At 48.3% G+C, this 17,104-nt stretch overlaps 1 protein-coding gene across 6 annotated transcripts in view; it reads right to left on the reverse strand.

Moving 5' to 3' along the window:
• LOC119173915 (E3 ubiquitin-protein ligase MIB2) overlaps nt 1-17,104 on the reverse strand; it is a 121,614-nt gene that overhangs the window by 61,075 nt on the left and 43,435 nt on the right. For 3 of the 6 annotated variants that reach the window (XM_075889747.1, XM_075889748.1, XM_075889746.1), the window contains 4 exons: nt 13,195-13,296; nt 10,376-10,508; nt 8,336-8,460; nt 1,216-1,320 (listed from right to left, as the gene is read on the reverse strand). In XM_075889747.1, coding sequence (XP_075745862.1) covers nt 1,216-1,320; nt 8,336-8,460; nt 10,376-10,508; nt 13,195-13,296 — 465 coding nt within the window. The remainder of the gene's footprint in view (nt 1-1,215; nt 1,321-8,335; nt 8,461-10,375; nt 10,509-13,194; nt 13,297-17,104) is intronic. The other 3 variants (XM_075889752.1, XM_075889749.1, XM_075889751.1) reach the window with 2 other exon arrangements.

Consider the following 17,104-nt stretch of genomic DNA (forward strand, 5'->3'; position numbering starts at 1 on the left):
TACATTAAAGCACACAGGCATCTGCGAAAAGCTTTAGATTTGCTGGGATATCACGGGTGGCATTATTGATATAAGCCGAAAAGGAAAGAGGCCCGAAGGAGTCCCTGAGGTATGCTGGATTTAAGCGGCGTGGACGGCGAGTTGATACCCCTGTCCGTAATATCGTGCCCGGTGAATATTGTTCGCAATTTCAAAGCCTGACATGAGATGCCATATTTTATTAGTACTTATTAACTAATTAGTCGATAACTATAACTTCCATGTAACTTGTAAAACTCGAGAATGTGCAGTAAATTGAGGCCTCTATAGGGTACATACACTAAATGTTCGAAAACGTGCACTTCATCCTTTTTACCATTACCCTGTTGATGTGCTATACTATCAATCTTTACCTCAATGAACCCTAAATATTGTTTAGCGGGGTCATAAAAGTGCCTTCCATAGGAATCCTCTTTTTTCACGCGTACCCTATTTTCAACTTTACGTGGCACCGTCTCAACGTGGCACCATCTCAACGATAGATGGAGCTACAAGGGCCTGACAGCTCTCACACCCCGAACAAAACTGGCCAGGGAACTTTTCTTTACCCCGCGATTCAAACACGCTCTATACCATCATAAACTAGACATATGCCACTACCTAAATCCCAGAAAGCAATTGGATATCTTCAAGCACGGCTCCACGGTAGCGATTCAAATGCGGTAAAACAGCCGATATTTCCGAGAGCGCCCATAGGCGCTGTGCATTATGTTTTAATAAGCTGGGGAACTCGCACTATTACAACCACGATACTATAACTCCGGCAAAAGAAAGATTCATACAGTTGCTACTTGAATCCGGGAAAGCAATGAGAAAATCAGAAAGGGAAAGGAGTTATTATCGCTTTGCTCTCCGGTCCCACAGAGTGACGCGGGAACCGCCCCCACCATGCGGGAAAGCGCGCCTCCTGCTCGTGGGCCGGAATCCTGGGGACAAAAACTTTACGGTAGTGCTGCTCCTGACGTCAGACTGGATCGCGTATCGCTTCGTAGATGCTTGTGCGAATCCGCTTTGCGGAGGAAGTGGGGCAATTAAATTCGACTCCGGGTGGGTGCGTTCACTGTGGCTTCTAAATAACATGATGGACGTGGAGAAAATGAAACCCTTAAGCGCTGACAGTGCACCCCTAGAATGACGACGCCTGTGTACTTTCGAGGAATTACATTGCATACTCACAGATTCCATGTCGTTGGAATAGCGCCCATGGCCAAGCTGCAAAAGCTTCACTCGTGTCTTGTCACCGCAAATCTTCACCTTCTGACCAACCGAAAACTTACAAGCCTGAAAGAGAGAAATGGAGCCATATTTATGACCACTATAAAAATGAATTCTCGTAATGATGACCCCCCATATATCGCATTACCGGTGATAGCAAACATACAAAATGACCGCATATCCACGGGGTGAGTCATGGAGAGTGGAGCGAAGCTGGGTCCGCACGCCACTGCCGCTTCGGCCTCCGTTCTTGTACGTCGGGATCTTGTCGGCACCGTCACACAGCTTCACGGCACACTTCTGCCTCGCGCGCTCGCACATCGAGGTTCGGTGTTCGAGCGCGAGCTGCCGCCGCCGCCTTGCGGGCACGCCGCTCTGCAGCCTTGTCCACCTGCCGACTTTCGGAACGCGCGCGCGCGCGCCAAGACGGCTTTTATTTTACTACGCCACGCCCCCTAGCGTACGGCGCCGCCGACGAACACGTGATCGCCAACGTATTCGCGTGACGTTATTTCTATTTGCTCGCGCGATCGCACATCGGGGTTCCGTCTTTGAGCGCGCGCCGCCACCGTTTTGCGCGTATCATACTTTTTATCCGCAAACCACGAATCATTCGCTGGCCACGTCTGTCCGTCGTCTGTCTGTCTGTCTATCTATCTGTCTGTTTGACACACGGACGCACGCACGGACGCACGCACAGGCGGACGAACGGGCGGACGGACGGGCGGACGCACGGGTGGACGCACGGGCGGACGCACGGGCGGACCGACGGATGCGCGAACGGATGGAGGCATGGACGGACGAACGGGTGGACGCACGGATGAACATATGGATGCACGGATGGACGAATGAATGCACGGACAGACGGGTGGACACATGGAGGAACGCAGGAACGGGCAGACGGATGGACGTATGGAGGAACGCAGGAACGGACAGATGGATGGACGCATGGAGGAATGCAGGGACGGACGGACGCACAGAAGGATGCACGGGTGGACGCACAGATGGACGCACGGATGGACGGACAGATGAATGGATGGAGGCACGGGTGGAAGGACAGATGAACGAATGGAGGCACGGATGGACGGACAGGTGAACGGATGGAGGCACGGACGCACGGAAGCAAGAACGAACGGGCGTCCGGAAGCAGGGATGGAATGATTAAGGAGCTTCGCCCCTAAAAAAACTATAGATTATCTCCCCGAAGGAAATCCTGATGAGATGGAAAGCAACAGCGGTGCACACGGCGTTGATCCAGTTGAAACGAGCGTCGAGGCGGATGCTCGAAGAACGGTTCGAAAGCTAAACTCGGCGTAGTGTTTACTCGAGTAAAGGTTTGTTTGAAACGCAGACACGGGAGGCGGAACGCGTGGAAGATGCTCGAGCTCGGCTTCCTTGGCTCGCGTCTCCTCGGTGTTACCCGCAAGTCTAGTGAAAGAGCCTTGCACCGGGATTATCATGGAGTCGTGCACTATGCTGTACGAAATCTGATGCTTTCATGCGCATCATAATTTTTGATGAAAAATTATTGCACGCATACTAATGTTGAGAAAAGGACGAGCCGCCGTGCCCATGACGAAGCCCACCCGTCAACCTCTTTATTTCGAATGCCGGTCTAATCCTCTAATGATGATAGCGACTATCTTCGTCGTTCACTCAATATTTAACATCCCCCGCGCCCCCATAATGACGCATGACGACGAAGAACACTAAACACACGTGCAGGTTCTTAGTACACAATACTAGTCAGTAGTTAATCGAGTTCCAAGTCAGTCCATATGGGACAATCGAAGTTTTCTCCTGTGCCGGCTCTTCCAGCGGTGTTTCCGATGCTTGTTCCAAACTCGTGCTTCTGGACGCGTTGACCTTGATGAACCTGCTTTGTCGCTGAGCAAGTTTTCTTGGCGTGAAAATTCACAGGTAAGAGTCTTCCAGAAAGATCTCGTGTAGCTATACTTGAGCAACCTTTTCCTTTGCTTTCTGTACGTTGCTGCATTTACCTTGTAACCCTTCTGCTTCCGCCTTCTTCTAGTCTCTTTCTTATTACTTCCCAATGTGGCATATAATATATGGTGTGATCTCGATCCCGAGGAGTATCCTTAGGCACCACTTCCGCATGACCCAACTCCAGATATTGCCATATTACTGTGTCATATTGCTGCAACATTCCTTCCATCGTTGATAGCCTCCGTGTTAATCTTTGTAGACGCGATAGCGCGATTTCCCGGTTGTTCCCTAGAAGCGGTTTCTTATCTTCCTTCCAAGGCAACGCCACAGTGTATCTGTCGCTTTTCTTGCTAATGGTTTCATGTAATCGTGCAACGGACTCGTGGGAGAAAAGTTCCGTTGAATCTGAGATGCCCATTGCTTCTAGTTGCCAAAACGATTGCAAGGTCTGTGCGGTTGATTCGTCCCCACCAATTGCTTGCACTTTCAGAATGCAGACCATTAGGCTAGAGCTGCAGTCAAGAAAGGCTTTTTGGTGACTGGGTCCTTGTAGCGTCCATCCAAACGCTGTATCGATTGCTACCAGTCCTGGAACTGGTAGCAGGGGTGGATTTGCCAGGGGTGGTCAGCACCGATCAACAAGCTGAGGCTATTTTCCGTTCCCGCATCAAACTTCTTTTCGTCCGCAATGACTTTGCCTTCAAGACGCAGGTTCCGAAGGAAATCGCTGTCAGCTTTCGAGGAAGCAATATCGCGACAGATAACTGGAACAACGATTGCGCGCCACGTGCAGGTGTAAAAACCGTGTTGGCTACGCAGAGGAACTTCTACCACTTGCCGTCTTTCCACAGTACTTGGTGATGAACAGCCAAACGTATTCAGCGCAATTTGAGTTTCTCCCAGCACCTGTAGGTGTAATATCTTGGCGAGATCTTCCGTGACGAAGGATCGCTGGCTCCCTCCGTCGAGAATCCCTCGAACATACCTTGTTTTGCTGTTTTTGATGACAAAGGCGCGAAATGTTTGTAGAAAAACTTCACTGTGATTTGTTGTGCCCCCGCTCAGTGAATCCTTGTCACACAGCATAACTGATTGTGACGACACCATTCCGATTGTGCTGCCGGAGGCGTCAACTGGACGAGGTGTCGTTGGTTGGTTCGATGTGCAGTGCGGGTCGCACATACTTGATGCGTGCCTCCCGTGGCAACTCGAGCAGGTGATTTGACGCGGCACGGACGTGCCTGATGTCCTCGCGACGTGCATCGATAGCAGCGGTTGTCTTTCGCAAGCATTTCTTTCTTCGAATCTTCGAATGAATAGCAAGGTTCGCGTCACAAGCGCGTGTGCCATGTTTCTTCGACTTGCAGAAAAAAAAAGTCACCCCAGCTGCTTGATGTGTTGTGCAGCACGGAACCCATGCTGGTGCTGCCGCTTCGAGTCCTCTGTGCACGGTCATCCAGCAGTCGGTCATTAAATAGCTTGCACTGCTCCCGACTTTCTAGCTCTATACGTGTATAGGTCAGCAGCTCATTTAACTCCGCATCAGATGTAGCAGCTGCCACGCTTGGCTCAAAGACATTGGCAGCAGACCCGTTTTCTATCAGTGCTTGACTGCGCTTTGCACGTGTGTAGGCCAAAATGATGTCGTACGGTAGGGCTTTCTGTAAAATGTCAATCAGCATAGCGGAAAAGCTAAGCATAGGAACATTTAGCGCAGTTAGACAACGGATATTCAGCTGCACAGCATCATAAAGTCGCCAAAGGCTGCGGAAGTCGCTTCCCGACTTGATGTGAGGTAGATTGCGAAGCGCTGATAGGTGGTGTTGCTCGATCCGTTTTCGGTCTCCGAAGCGTTCCTTCAATAACTCGATCGCATCTGCATAACAGGCTTCGGAAGTCGGAAAACCACATATCGCAGCTGCCGCTTCACCCTCAAGATAATGACGTAGATAGAACTTCGTCGTTGTTGACAAAGCGTTTTCCAGGTGGACAGCTTGCTCAAACTACTCCCGGAAAGCCGAACATTCGTGTATATCACCTCTAAATGTTGGCATGCCAAGGTTCGGCAGCCTTGGGCCAAGTGCGGTTGTCACGTCAGAAGGTGATGGGTTTGCATTCTGAGGAGCAGCCGCTGCTGTACTGTCTCCATGTCGCAAACCGTCTATCTTGCAGCTAATCTCAGCGAGCATGCTTATAGCTTTGTCGTTATACTCTGCTGCCACGACATACTCAGCCTCGAGCTCCTCGTCCACTAGATACTTCTCGAGCGCATCATTGATCTTCGACAGCTCGTTGACAAACGGTCATAAATACCTGTGAGCTTGGGCTTGTCCGCTGTAAGGCCACTTAGCAGTGACCTTGCTTCTTGCACGAGCTTGGTGATCTGGGCTCGTCGAGCGGAGCGCTTGGTCTTGAGGCGATTCATCGGATCCGGTGTTGAAGTCTAGTCTGGTCGAAGCCGATCAGGAACGATTCGTTGCAGTTCCCGCCGCCTGCAAAACGACGCGGTCGAGTAGAAGGTCCTCTCGAGTCGTGCGATGAAGGAGACGTGTCCGCACGAGGGGTTTCGGCACCACGATGTGAAGGAAAACTGTCGATTGGCGAAGAAACCAGACCGAACGCCGTTCCTTGTTTCCAACTTCTTCCTCTTCTTTTCTTGGAGTACTAGCCTGCACAAGTTTATTTATTTTCTTTTTCCAACATACTCCAGCCCCCCAGTAGCGTCGCTCAATTCCAGCCTGTACAACTTCTGTACTGGTTTTCTGAAAAAGCCGACACCGACTGTCTTGCCAGTCTCAGGGTTCATTTATGAATGGTGCCGGTGTTGAAATACTTTGCTGCACCCGATTACGTATGTCATTCGCTTGACTTCTTGTCTAGCGCAGATGATCCAATACCGCTGTCGTATTTGCATCATAGTGCTTGCCACACCACCATGCAAATCTCTGCAGTGAGCCTCAATCACTACCAGAGACGTGAAAGGATGTCTCTGTGGCAGTATGACCGGATGTTTTTCCTCATATGTGGCGTCCATTCTTTCGAATCGTCTGCCAAGCCGAAGTTGTCTGTTTTGGTCCAAGAAAGGGTGAAGATCGATCAGCATAGACTGTTTCGGGAGAGTGTGTCCAAGCTGCAGTTGTTCGACGTCGTTCGCGAATACTTCCAGCTGAACATATCGGACCCAAAACATTTTAGACTTGCTTAGCTCCCGTGCCTAAATTGATTCGCTGAGTGAAGTTTGAAGTCCACGGCATCGATCCACAAAGCGAAAGACCCAGGCGGCGACGCGCAGGAGCTTCTGCAGGTCGCTATGCTTTCTTATATCGATCACCGGGTGTAAGTTCCTGGATGACGCTTGAAGAAATACATGTTGCGTCTCAATCTCTGCCTTTTCGTTTATCGCCATTCTTTGCTGAAATAAGATGGGTCCTCCGTATTGCCCTCAACCTTGACGTTTTAGGGGCGAAGCTCCTTATAGCGGCACCCGTTCGTCCCCCGTAGTATGTACCAAGTATAACATTTTGACCTCCAAGGTGGTGTCGGTGAGAGACTTCTTCTGTGCGTTGTTGAACAATAAAAAATTGTGCTCAATGTACATGTCAATGGCTGCTAATGGGGAATGAGAGACAGGAGCATTCGGCTTTTAGTTAACGCGCAGGCTGCGATCACCATTAGCAGCCATTGGCATGTACATTGAGCATATCTGACAAGAAAGGGTTGCTACGTTATACTCGCTGGGTGTAACCTCCTTAGCTTTAGAAAGGTTTAGCGAGCGTTGAGCCGCAGTGCCATGAATACAATGAACTTGTATATACCATGAATGAACTCGAGGTGGTTAAAAATGGGAAGTATATACAAAGCGCAAGCCGTAAGAAAGTAAAAGGCGAATTCTCCGCCTCTCATTTCCCATTAGCAGCCATTGGCATGTACATTGAGCACTATCTGACTGAAAAAGTTTGCTACGTCATACTCGCTGGGCGTAACCTCCTTGGTTTTCGAAAGGTTTAGCGAGCGTTCGGCCGCAGTGCCATGAATACAGTGAACTAGTATATACCATGAACTCGAGGTGGTTAAAGGTGGGAAGTGGACCCGAAGCGCAAGCCGTAAGAAAGTGTGCGTGTGCCACCTCTCGTTTAGTCCTTGGAATGTCCGCTGGATGACGGTGCTTCTATATGGGAAATATATAATGAAAAGATGCGAGATGGTGGTACTTGGAGTGTTGAATAGATGGACGAACGGACACATAGACAGATGCATGGATGGACGCATGAACGGACGCAGGGGCGGCTGCATGGACGAACGCAGGGACGGACGCACGAACAGACGCACGCACGGACGGGCTGATGGACGCATGGACGGTCACACTGACGGACGCATGAACGGACGGAAGCAAGAACGAATGGACGGACGAATTCTTCGCCCCACTCTCCATCATTCACTCCGTGGATATGCTGCCATTTTTTTAGCTTCCTAAAAGAGGGGAACCTAAATGCAGTACAAGGGACTTGCATCTGTGACCTCGCGGTATTCTTTCTGTTTCCACTCGCCTTAAGAAGTAGTCTTGTCTTGCTTCCACCAGGCGCTTCTAGGCATATTGGTGGTGACATTATTTGTTCTGGAGTTGTCTTCGGCGTGCATTCACCTTTAAGACCTGGTGGTGTTACTCCCACGCTCTATTCCTTGTTGCTTACGAGATAAACTGAGTTGAACGCTGAGTTGCGGCGTTACCATCGCGACAACTAACGAAACATGTCGCATGCGCATAGAGTGCAAGTATGTGCGGCAAACCGCTGCGCAATAACACGAACCAACCTCGCACTCGCCTTCCACTGATCGTAACAAAATGTTGCGCGTATACGGCATTATAGTAGCCGGCAAAAAATTGATTACAGGTGTTTAAGCGCATTTTGATCTTTACCATTCTTTGATTACACAATGTGACCAGAGCTTTCGGGAGTGCTAAAGAAAGCAGGTACCATAAACACTGGTTGTCGGTCTCCTTAAGCAAAATATGATAGAGGATTAGTTTAGCATTTAGATAGCAAACAACGTAAGATATAATGGCTTGCACAACTAAAAGCTAAGGTAAGCAGATCTGCATTCTAAAGCGAACTCGTGAAGTCGATAATCTCACCGTCTTGCGGCCACTGGTTCTGAGTCCAAGCGAAGCTTCGAACGAGCCCAAGAAAGCACGAGTTAAGTGTTCGGCGATTTCGTCGGAAACATCCCTGCCACTTGCACGGGCACGCAGCCTTGCTCCTGTTGAAAGATTCAAGGCAGGCGGCAAGTGGTGAATTGCCCCGCGAGCTTCACACTTGTAGTGAACCAGCATCAGTGTTAAACATTCTATGAAGAACTTAAAACACGCGACCCTAACGGTTCCTCCGAACGCTATAGTCTCTGCGACATCATCTCGTATCTGCTCCTTTTTACTAGGCAGTTAAAGTTTACCAGGCTTACCGGGATAGCGGTATCTAAATGCGCATGCACAGTAACGTACGTGACCCTTTCCGCTCACTGTTCACGCGCTATTTTTCAGATATAACGTTACCGTGTTCATTTAGAGCCTAGGAGGTATTTCTGTAGCATCGTGAAAGGCACGGACCATGTGACATACTTTGTTCGGTAGATGTCGCCAGCGCTCGCTGGTGGGTGCGCTTTTCGGCGGGCGCTCACAAGTGAGTAGTGTTTTCCGTCGGCCGCTGCTGTGCGGGATGCTTTTTCAAGATAACGCAAGCTCCAAAAACAAGCATACAATCACATGTCATGTCCCTACAGCCTTCGAACAATAGCGAGCCTGTGAAAACGACGATCTTTGAAATAAAACTTTAGTTTGGGCGAGTGGGACCATAGTTAAAAAAGCAGTGCAACGGAGATGACTGATAAAACACAGAAACGATATCGTGTGCTTGGGTTGTGCTTATACGCTGTCGTGTACAAGCATACCCCATGGCCCAGTCGTACACATTGCTTCAGTGGTTAGCTTGTGAATACGAGCAGCTTAAGTTCGCGACATTTAGGAAGAAGGAAACGACTCAGTTGTTACTCAGACGAAAACCTGGCCATTCAATAAAAATGCATTCCTCGTACTCTCTCTTTGTCTCTCTTTGTGGGGTCTACGAATACATGTGTCTCAGACACACCGTCAGAAAGTCGATAAGACCTATCAATATTTCCAGGAACCAAAGTTGAGTCACAGTCATCCACCCCCACCCCCCCAAAAAAGAATGATGGGAAAAGGGGTTTATTGACGTGTGCTGTGACGGCGGCTCCACGAATAAAACGCAATCGGAACAGAACAGCCTTTAAAGCAGATGCCGGTGACGATCAGCACGAGGTGAGAGAAGAGCCCAGTACCAAGGCGTTGGCGATGCGGCTTGCCAAAGGTGCATCTTCTTCTTCACAGATAGATGAGTCCCTTACAAAAATAACTTAGGTGACCGAAATGCTAATTCGAGTACCTAGGGCGGCAGTATAGAGCCTCTAGTACTTACTGCACAAAAGAAGGCACGAAACGGGTACCACTAAGCGAAAGAGTGAACTGCTAAACGTCGATTTCCTTGTTTCACTTACGTGAGGTGATGTGTTAGTTTGTGCAGTTTCGATGCGTACTTGCCATTGCTCGATTAACTTGCACTATTTTACCCTTTACAGTTGCGTCAAGGCTGGGACTTGACAGCTGCGCTTCCCTCTGCATGACTTCCGCAATGAACTCCTATAGCGCCATCACGCTGTTGAAATCAGCACGTGGTTGAGATAAGGTTCACCAGGTGCCGCAATAATAGCAGCTGCTTCCAACAAAACCGTCCACTCTTACAATGATCATACTCCAATAACCTTCCTTAGTTATCCCGACTGTCTTGTTTCGTGTTTCGTATCTTAAGCAAAATTATGCATTTATGTCTTACAATTAACCTAAAACATCTTATTCTGGGTTTTCAGACACAGCCGAGCATCTCAACATACGGTTCACAAGAAGCGGGCCAAAAGTCGCCAAGCAAGGAACGTAATGTCGCTAGAAGCTAGTGGTATATAGAAAACAACAAAGCCCTCAGATAAAAATAAAGTATACTCTGTGGGCTCTGCTCTCTTGCTTTCTCTGTTTGATCATGCCCTTGGATACACTGGGCTTTTAAAATTGCAAAAAGTGAGGAAGAACTTTGGTTAACTCAACTGATTTCGCTGCCTGCACTGTTTCCCAGTGAAGTCAAACATAGGGGGTTGAACGTCCAGGACTCATTGTTGACTATCACCTCCACGTCTCGGCTCGTATATACACGATCCACGACACCAACTTTCCCGACGCACTGCAAAACGTAAATAAAATGAACAAACACACTGCCCTTCTTTAAACACTTAGTACTATGGGATTCCTCGAACCATCTGTCCCCAATGGAAGCTGATGGGAGACAGCACGGGCGCACTGAAACATATAATAGTACTGAGGGGGAATCAGCGCAAAAACGGGACGAATAAAGAATGACACAAGCGCTGTGTTGTGTGGTCATTTTTCTTTGTCCAGTTTCTGCGCTGTTTCCTCCTCAATATCATGTACCAACTGGCCCTTCACAACGTCTGTCTATCCACTTCGCGAAGATGATCCACGAGCGAAGCTATATAGGATCATGTTCATGACGCCCCCTTGGGATGCCGAGTGCCATTAATGATGCCCTTCATGATGCTTCCTTGCAACGCTTCTTGCAGTGGTCCTTGCGGACCCTCGGTGGTGTCGACAACCCTTGATTGCCGTATTCATTTTTTCTCCATGACCCGAACAGCACTTCCACGCCCATGCCACGGCGGGGCGGGCACCACGCACACGAGCGCTGGCCGCAAGAGTCAAACAGTCGACTGTTATTGCGAGAGCAATTATATGAACAGTCTCGGCTGGTTTTTGCCCTCGCCGCCATATATATGTTGTCGCGGGTAAATATACGGGGGAAAATGCGCTAGCCTTCTCTAACTGCGGTGCGAACGTCATCTGCAAGCGCTCTTATAGACGCTTTTCTGCAGCTAGTTTGTCTATGCAAAACTAGATGGTGCCACGGCCTTCTCGGCAGCGCGGCCGCGATGTGGCGTGCTCCAAACGTTGCCTTGCAGCCTACGGCGAGAAATGGTTGTGGTAGTGGCTCTTGAAGAAGGAGAAGGACACCTAATGTCTGCCAGTGCGTAAGAATAAAAAAAGAAAATGAAAAAAGGGCGGCGAGGACTATGTTCTACGCCTGCTTTGGTGGCTTTCTACCCGGGAGCGGCGGGGATGAATCGGCCGGCCATCGGCGACGGTGCAGAAGCGAAAAGGAGACCATTATATCACGTGCTTGAAACTGTGGAAAACCGTCTATATCGTGAGCGAAGAAAGGGAGGGGGGCGCTTATAGTTGACGCGCTATCACGGCAACGATAAGCGCGTGGCTCTTGCCCCCAAAGCAGGCAGGAGCTTCTACGGGCTGCGCTATCAACACGAAAAAACGGTGCCAAAAATGTAACTGAAGCGGCCGTTCACATATAGATCCGCTCTACACATAACCAACTGCCACCAGCGGTGACACACGACATATAGCCTGCTACAGCATGCGTTGCCCACGGGAGGCGCTTCTCATCAACGCCGTCACTACGCACGAGCCTTGTTTGTCATCCACAGTGGCCACGCCGCAGGAAACTTGGTTACTTAGCAAGCGCATGTTTACTACAATTATTATTCCTCCTCAATATGCTAGCCTTGCTTCGTAAAACATTCGAATGTGTTGCTATCGCATTCATTGTTTCACGCTTTTGGCGAAACTGTACGTTTCTTTTTACCGTTTCAAAAAGTAGGGGGCATTGGAAGACAAAGCTCCTTTGAGCTTGACTAAGCTTCCCAGCCGATTACAGTTGATTCAGCAAGTGACCGGATAGAAAAACTCTCGTACATGAGCACAAAGAGAGAATACATTATTCTCGCACATGATCACCGAAAGAACACAGCATGCACACGCGTTTCGGCGGAATAAAAAGAAAGACGAAAGAAGGAAACACTACATCAAAGATAAAGCTAATTACTCACATTTTAGTTACCATGCAGCTCAGAAAGAAAGCAATATGCGCTCTCCTGCAACAACAAATATCAAAACCAATTTGCAATAAACGGTTTGACACAGAGGGCAAAATAATCCTGAGCATCTGTACCCCGTTGTTTGCATAGAGCCTGTTCCACAGTCGTCCGTGACCGCCCATCATGTCTGCTTTTACGCCGTTCTCCGTGCGTGGAACATGTGCTGTTCACTACGTGCCGTTGGATGCTGCATCGCGTCGCAAATGATGGGTACGTGGGACTTGTCCGCAGCATATGGTACACACTCACGCGTGAACACGTTACAAGCTGCGTAGGCGTTATAGCGCTACATGACAGACAGTTGTAGAACTTGTGATTATTGTACCAGTAAAGAGGCATCGCATCGATACCAATCTTATGACTGCAGCTACTATAGCATCATTCTTCCCTGTGGCACGTGATTCGTGAGAGGCTTACAAGGCCTGCATTCAACTAGTGATAAACAGCTGAATCATTTGAAGTACAAACAAGTTTACAGCGCAGTGACCATGGTCTCCACAGATTGCTTGCGTCCGAAAGGAAGTCATGTTCGCTACGAACTCAAAAAATGGAAATTATCCGATCACGTTCCTCCTCACAAAGGTCTGCAATTTATCGTCGGCTTTCTGCAGGGGTAAACTTTGGTATCAAGCACCTCTTGGGACGCAACATCAGGGATCCTTATTGACAGAAACCTGCATGACCATAACCCTGGATGCACTTAACACAGTGAGTGCGGCTGAAACTGGGCAGAGATATGTGGCACACTTGGCGTCCCGTTTTAACACTGCCATTCCTACACGCCTGGCTACGCCCGCTTCGGCGTAAATAATTCCCTTTAACTGCCGTTGAAGAAAGCTCAACAATGTTGACGTTCGAGGAACGAAATGATCATCTACAGTGGAGAATGACGACACATCTCACCCGTGCCATCTTGTCGACATATCCACCGTGACCCTGCTGGAGGATCTTCAGTTGTGTCAGGTTGTCGATGACCTTCACCAGGTCTCCAGGAGAAAACGATGCCTGAAAGCCGTTGTCAGCTTATACACAAAATACGCCACCAATCGACTGTCACATCTGAAAGTTAAAAATCACCCCCAAGCACTCCGTACGAATGGTTAACCAGCAAAATCTGAAACGTGCGGCTCCAGTGTTTAGCAGTGGCTTCAACCCGACGTGGCACTGAAGCGTTTCACAATTACTCGTTACACGTTCGCGCTTCTTAATGTGGTTAGACACACGCTTGGCTTGAATTTACCAGTGTTTATTTCACATGCCGCACATTGTGCCTCGCATGAGCATGGTCATGAAGGAATGTAATGAGCAGTTAAAGCGTTTTACAATGCGTTAATCACAATGGTTCTTCTCGAACCAAAGGCGGTCACAGGCGTCGCTGCCGAAGTCACTGTGCCGCTTGAGAAACTACCGCCGAAAGCAGCGTTCGCCTCGGTGAATGCTCTCCCACAATCGTCACATTGACGCCGCGACGCCGCGTTGTTGAAAGCATCTGATATCGCGAGTGTTGTGTCGGCTTGCGCTCCATTGATAAGAGCACTCTGCGAAGTGCGCATGCGCCACTAGGTGTTAAAAAGCAGAGATAGCGCTCCTCTTCTTGCCGGAGCCACGAACCCACAAGCATGGGTCAATAAACGTCGTTCACACGGAACTTGTCAGGTGCTTTCGGCACGTCTGTTGCAAAACGTAACAGCGAGCCAACTCGGCGGAGAGAGAGAGAGAAACAACTTTATTTATCCCATCTTAAGGGAAAAGGGCTGAGAGAAGGTGAGGGATCCTACTCGCAGTAGGCCTCTTCTACCACCTCAGCCCACCTCAGGGTAGCCTCCTGAAGGTCGGGGTTGTACCTGCGCATGACAGCCTCCCACAGCTCCTGACTACTTATTTGTTTACGAAGGCTTGGGGTAAAAGAGTGATTTCGACGTTGCCACATAATGTGGTTAAGGTCCGCTTTCCTTACCGTACAAAACTTGCGGTCGGAATTGGGGTAAAGTCCGGGATAAGTTTTGTGGCGTAAGGTAGGGGAGAGAAAAGTTCGGGTTTGTAGTTCACGCCAGAGGACCTCACGCCTGCGGGAGAACTGACGTTGTAAAGGCGGTAAGTCTATATAGGCGACCGAGGTGGCAGTGCCCGCAAATGTCGTCGCATGTAAGTAATCTTTCTTAAGGTATACATAGGTAATTTGCTGGTTTCTGAAACGTTCCCTGGGAGAGCTTTTTCGGATAGTGAAAGCTCGAGCACTTGCGTGGGCTGCCTCGTTATTAATTAAGCCTGCGTCAGCAGGTGTCCAGATTAACGCAACAAGTTCGGATGGCGGATTACAGGAGAAAATGGCTAGGGGTGTCCTGCGAGCCCTACCCGCCCCGAAGTTGTATATGGCAGTTTTCAAATCACTCACTATATGACAGAAGGATGAGCAATCGCAGCAGCAAGTGCAACCGCTGCCTCCTCCACCTCTTCCGAAGACGAGACTCGAATGGATGCTGCCGTTGCAACACTGCCGTCAGAATTAATAACTGTTAACGCAAATCTCTGCCCACAAGGATAATCTGCGGTATTAACATAGACCACATCATTGCAGACCAAGAACTTTTTCTGAAGAGATTTAGCTCGTTCTTTTCTTCTATGCTCATGATGAACAAGGTGCATAATTTTAGGGATTGGGGGGATACGAAAGTTTTCATGTAGCTGGTGAGAATATTAAATTTCTCCTTAGTCATCGGTGCTGGAGTAAGATTTAGGGAGTTTCAAATACGCCTACCAGTGTGGGTGTTCAATAAGCGTTGGCATTTAGCTGTCAGGTAGGGTTATGCGAGATTGCTAAAGGTATTGAACGAATCTGTAGCCAAAAGTTTTTCTATAGAAGCTGTACTTGGCACTCCAAGAGCAAACTTGTAAAGCTTGCGTATCAGAGAATTAGAGCCTTATCTTCCTCAGGCCTTGAGGTGAGGATATGGGAGGGAGAAGGTGATTTAACTGATGGCAAATGCTTGTACGAGTCTTAATAAATCTGCCACACGAAGGCATCCGTGCTTATTGGACACTCTTCCTATAATTATGGTTGTGTGGTTTATGCTGGTGGCAACCGTTTGGAGCATGTAAGTATTGAGTTAGACTGAATGTGCATGCCTAGTACCTGTATTTTGTATACGACAGGAACTTGCTTCCCATTCAGGTGTATATGAATGCTGGGTTTGTCGCACTTTTTAGCAGAGATCAGTAAAAGCTCAGATTTAGCTGGCGAGCACTCGAGGTTCATAAGCCTAGCTGTCGTAGTAACTGCGTCTGCAGCCTCTTGTAAGGTATCTTGAATGTATCCATCAGATCCACCCTTCATCCATATGGTAATGTTATCGAAGATCAATATATTGGAGATCTGGTATTTTAACTAGCGTCTCAGAAATATAACTTTTAGCTAGGTTAAAAAGTAATGGCGAGAGGACTGATTCCCGAGGTGTGCCAAAGCTACCTAGGGTAATTGGGGGAAAATTTGGGTCATTGAGACTAATGATAGCCATGCGGTTGCTGAAGGTTTCGCAGATATAGTCATACATTTTCTTCTTAAAGTTAAGGTTATCCAATTCGCATAAAATGGAGGCATGAGCTATGTTGTTAAACGGACCGTGCAGGTCCGTTTAACAACATAGCCCTAGACTGGCTTGAGTGTCTTTACTGCCACTGGGAGTAAGAATGTCATGCTTGAGCCTCAGCATGGCATTATGTCAAGAGAGCGATTGACGAACGCCAAATATCTCTGGTGGGAAAAACCGATTATCGTCTGCGTACTTGTTTAAGCGATTAAGAAGGACATGTTCGAGAGTTTTTCCTAAACATGGCGTCAAAGAAATAGGTCTAAGGTTAGCTATGTCTGAGGGCTTATTAGCTTTACGAGTTAGGCGGAGAGCAAGTATTGAAACAGTGATTGTAGTAGTCTGTGAGGACAGTGATCGATTGATCGTCGAGATTTCGAAGTATTGTATTAGTTACCTTATCGATAACCGGGGCAGATGTAGTTTTAAGAAAAAAATAAAGCATGTCTAACTTCCGTTTCTCTTACTGGGGCGTCAAGAAGTTCATTGACCTCGCCAGCATAATCTGAATGCGCGTGGGCTGAAATGAGGAGAAAGTGCAATCGCGCAAGCTCCTGAAAAAGATGCGGGATATTAACCTCGTGTTTGTGCAATAACCGAGTTATGTAATGATTTTGATGCGCACGCAATGTCGATGGGTCGAGCAAATGTCTCAGAAATGGCCAAGTCTTCTTACTATCGAGATTACCGAGCATGCTCTGGCACATTTGATCCCATTGTTGACTTGACTAGCTGGGAAGCAGGTGCATGTATGTCGTGATCGAGCCACGGATGCGAAACCTGCGGTTATGGCAGTGTTTTTTCCATCGTTTTAATAGCGATTCCTTTGCTTCCCACATATGCAGTATAGCTTCGCATCAAATGTGTGAAAGACATAGTTCTAGTATGTTTGTCAACTTCGGCTTGGAGTTGGCGCATCCATTCTTGTAAATCTTCTATGAAAGTGGGAGAATTATTCACACGAGTTTGCCGAAATTTGTCCCAACCCGTTAGTTTGGGAGGTTTGATGTTAATCGGTTTATGAGATAAACTAAGAAAGGTCTGAATGACCTAGTGGTCGCTACCAAAATTGATTTGAATGTTTTTTTTCATTTAGCTGAGCGTCACAAAACGAGCGCTCAAAAGAGCGCGCCGCCAAATTCTCGCGATAAAGCGTGGGAGAGACGCCGCTAGGTCAACAATAAAAAAAAGAAAACAAGCATCCAAAGACTCCCCGGGCGCGCGAC

This window comes from Rhipicephalus microplus, chromosome 3 (assembly GCF_043290135.1).
Source record: "Rhipicephalus microplus isolate Deutch F79 chromosome 3, USDA_Rmic, whole genome shotgun sequence".
In the NCBI taxonomy this organism is placed as follows: Eukaryota; Metazoa; Arthropoda; class Arachnida; order Ixodida; family Ixodidae; genus Rhipicephalus; species Rhipicephalus microplus.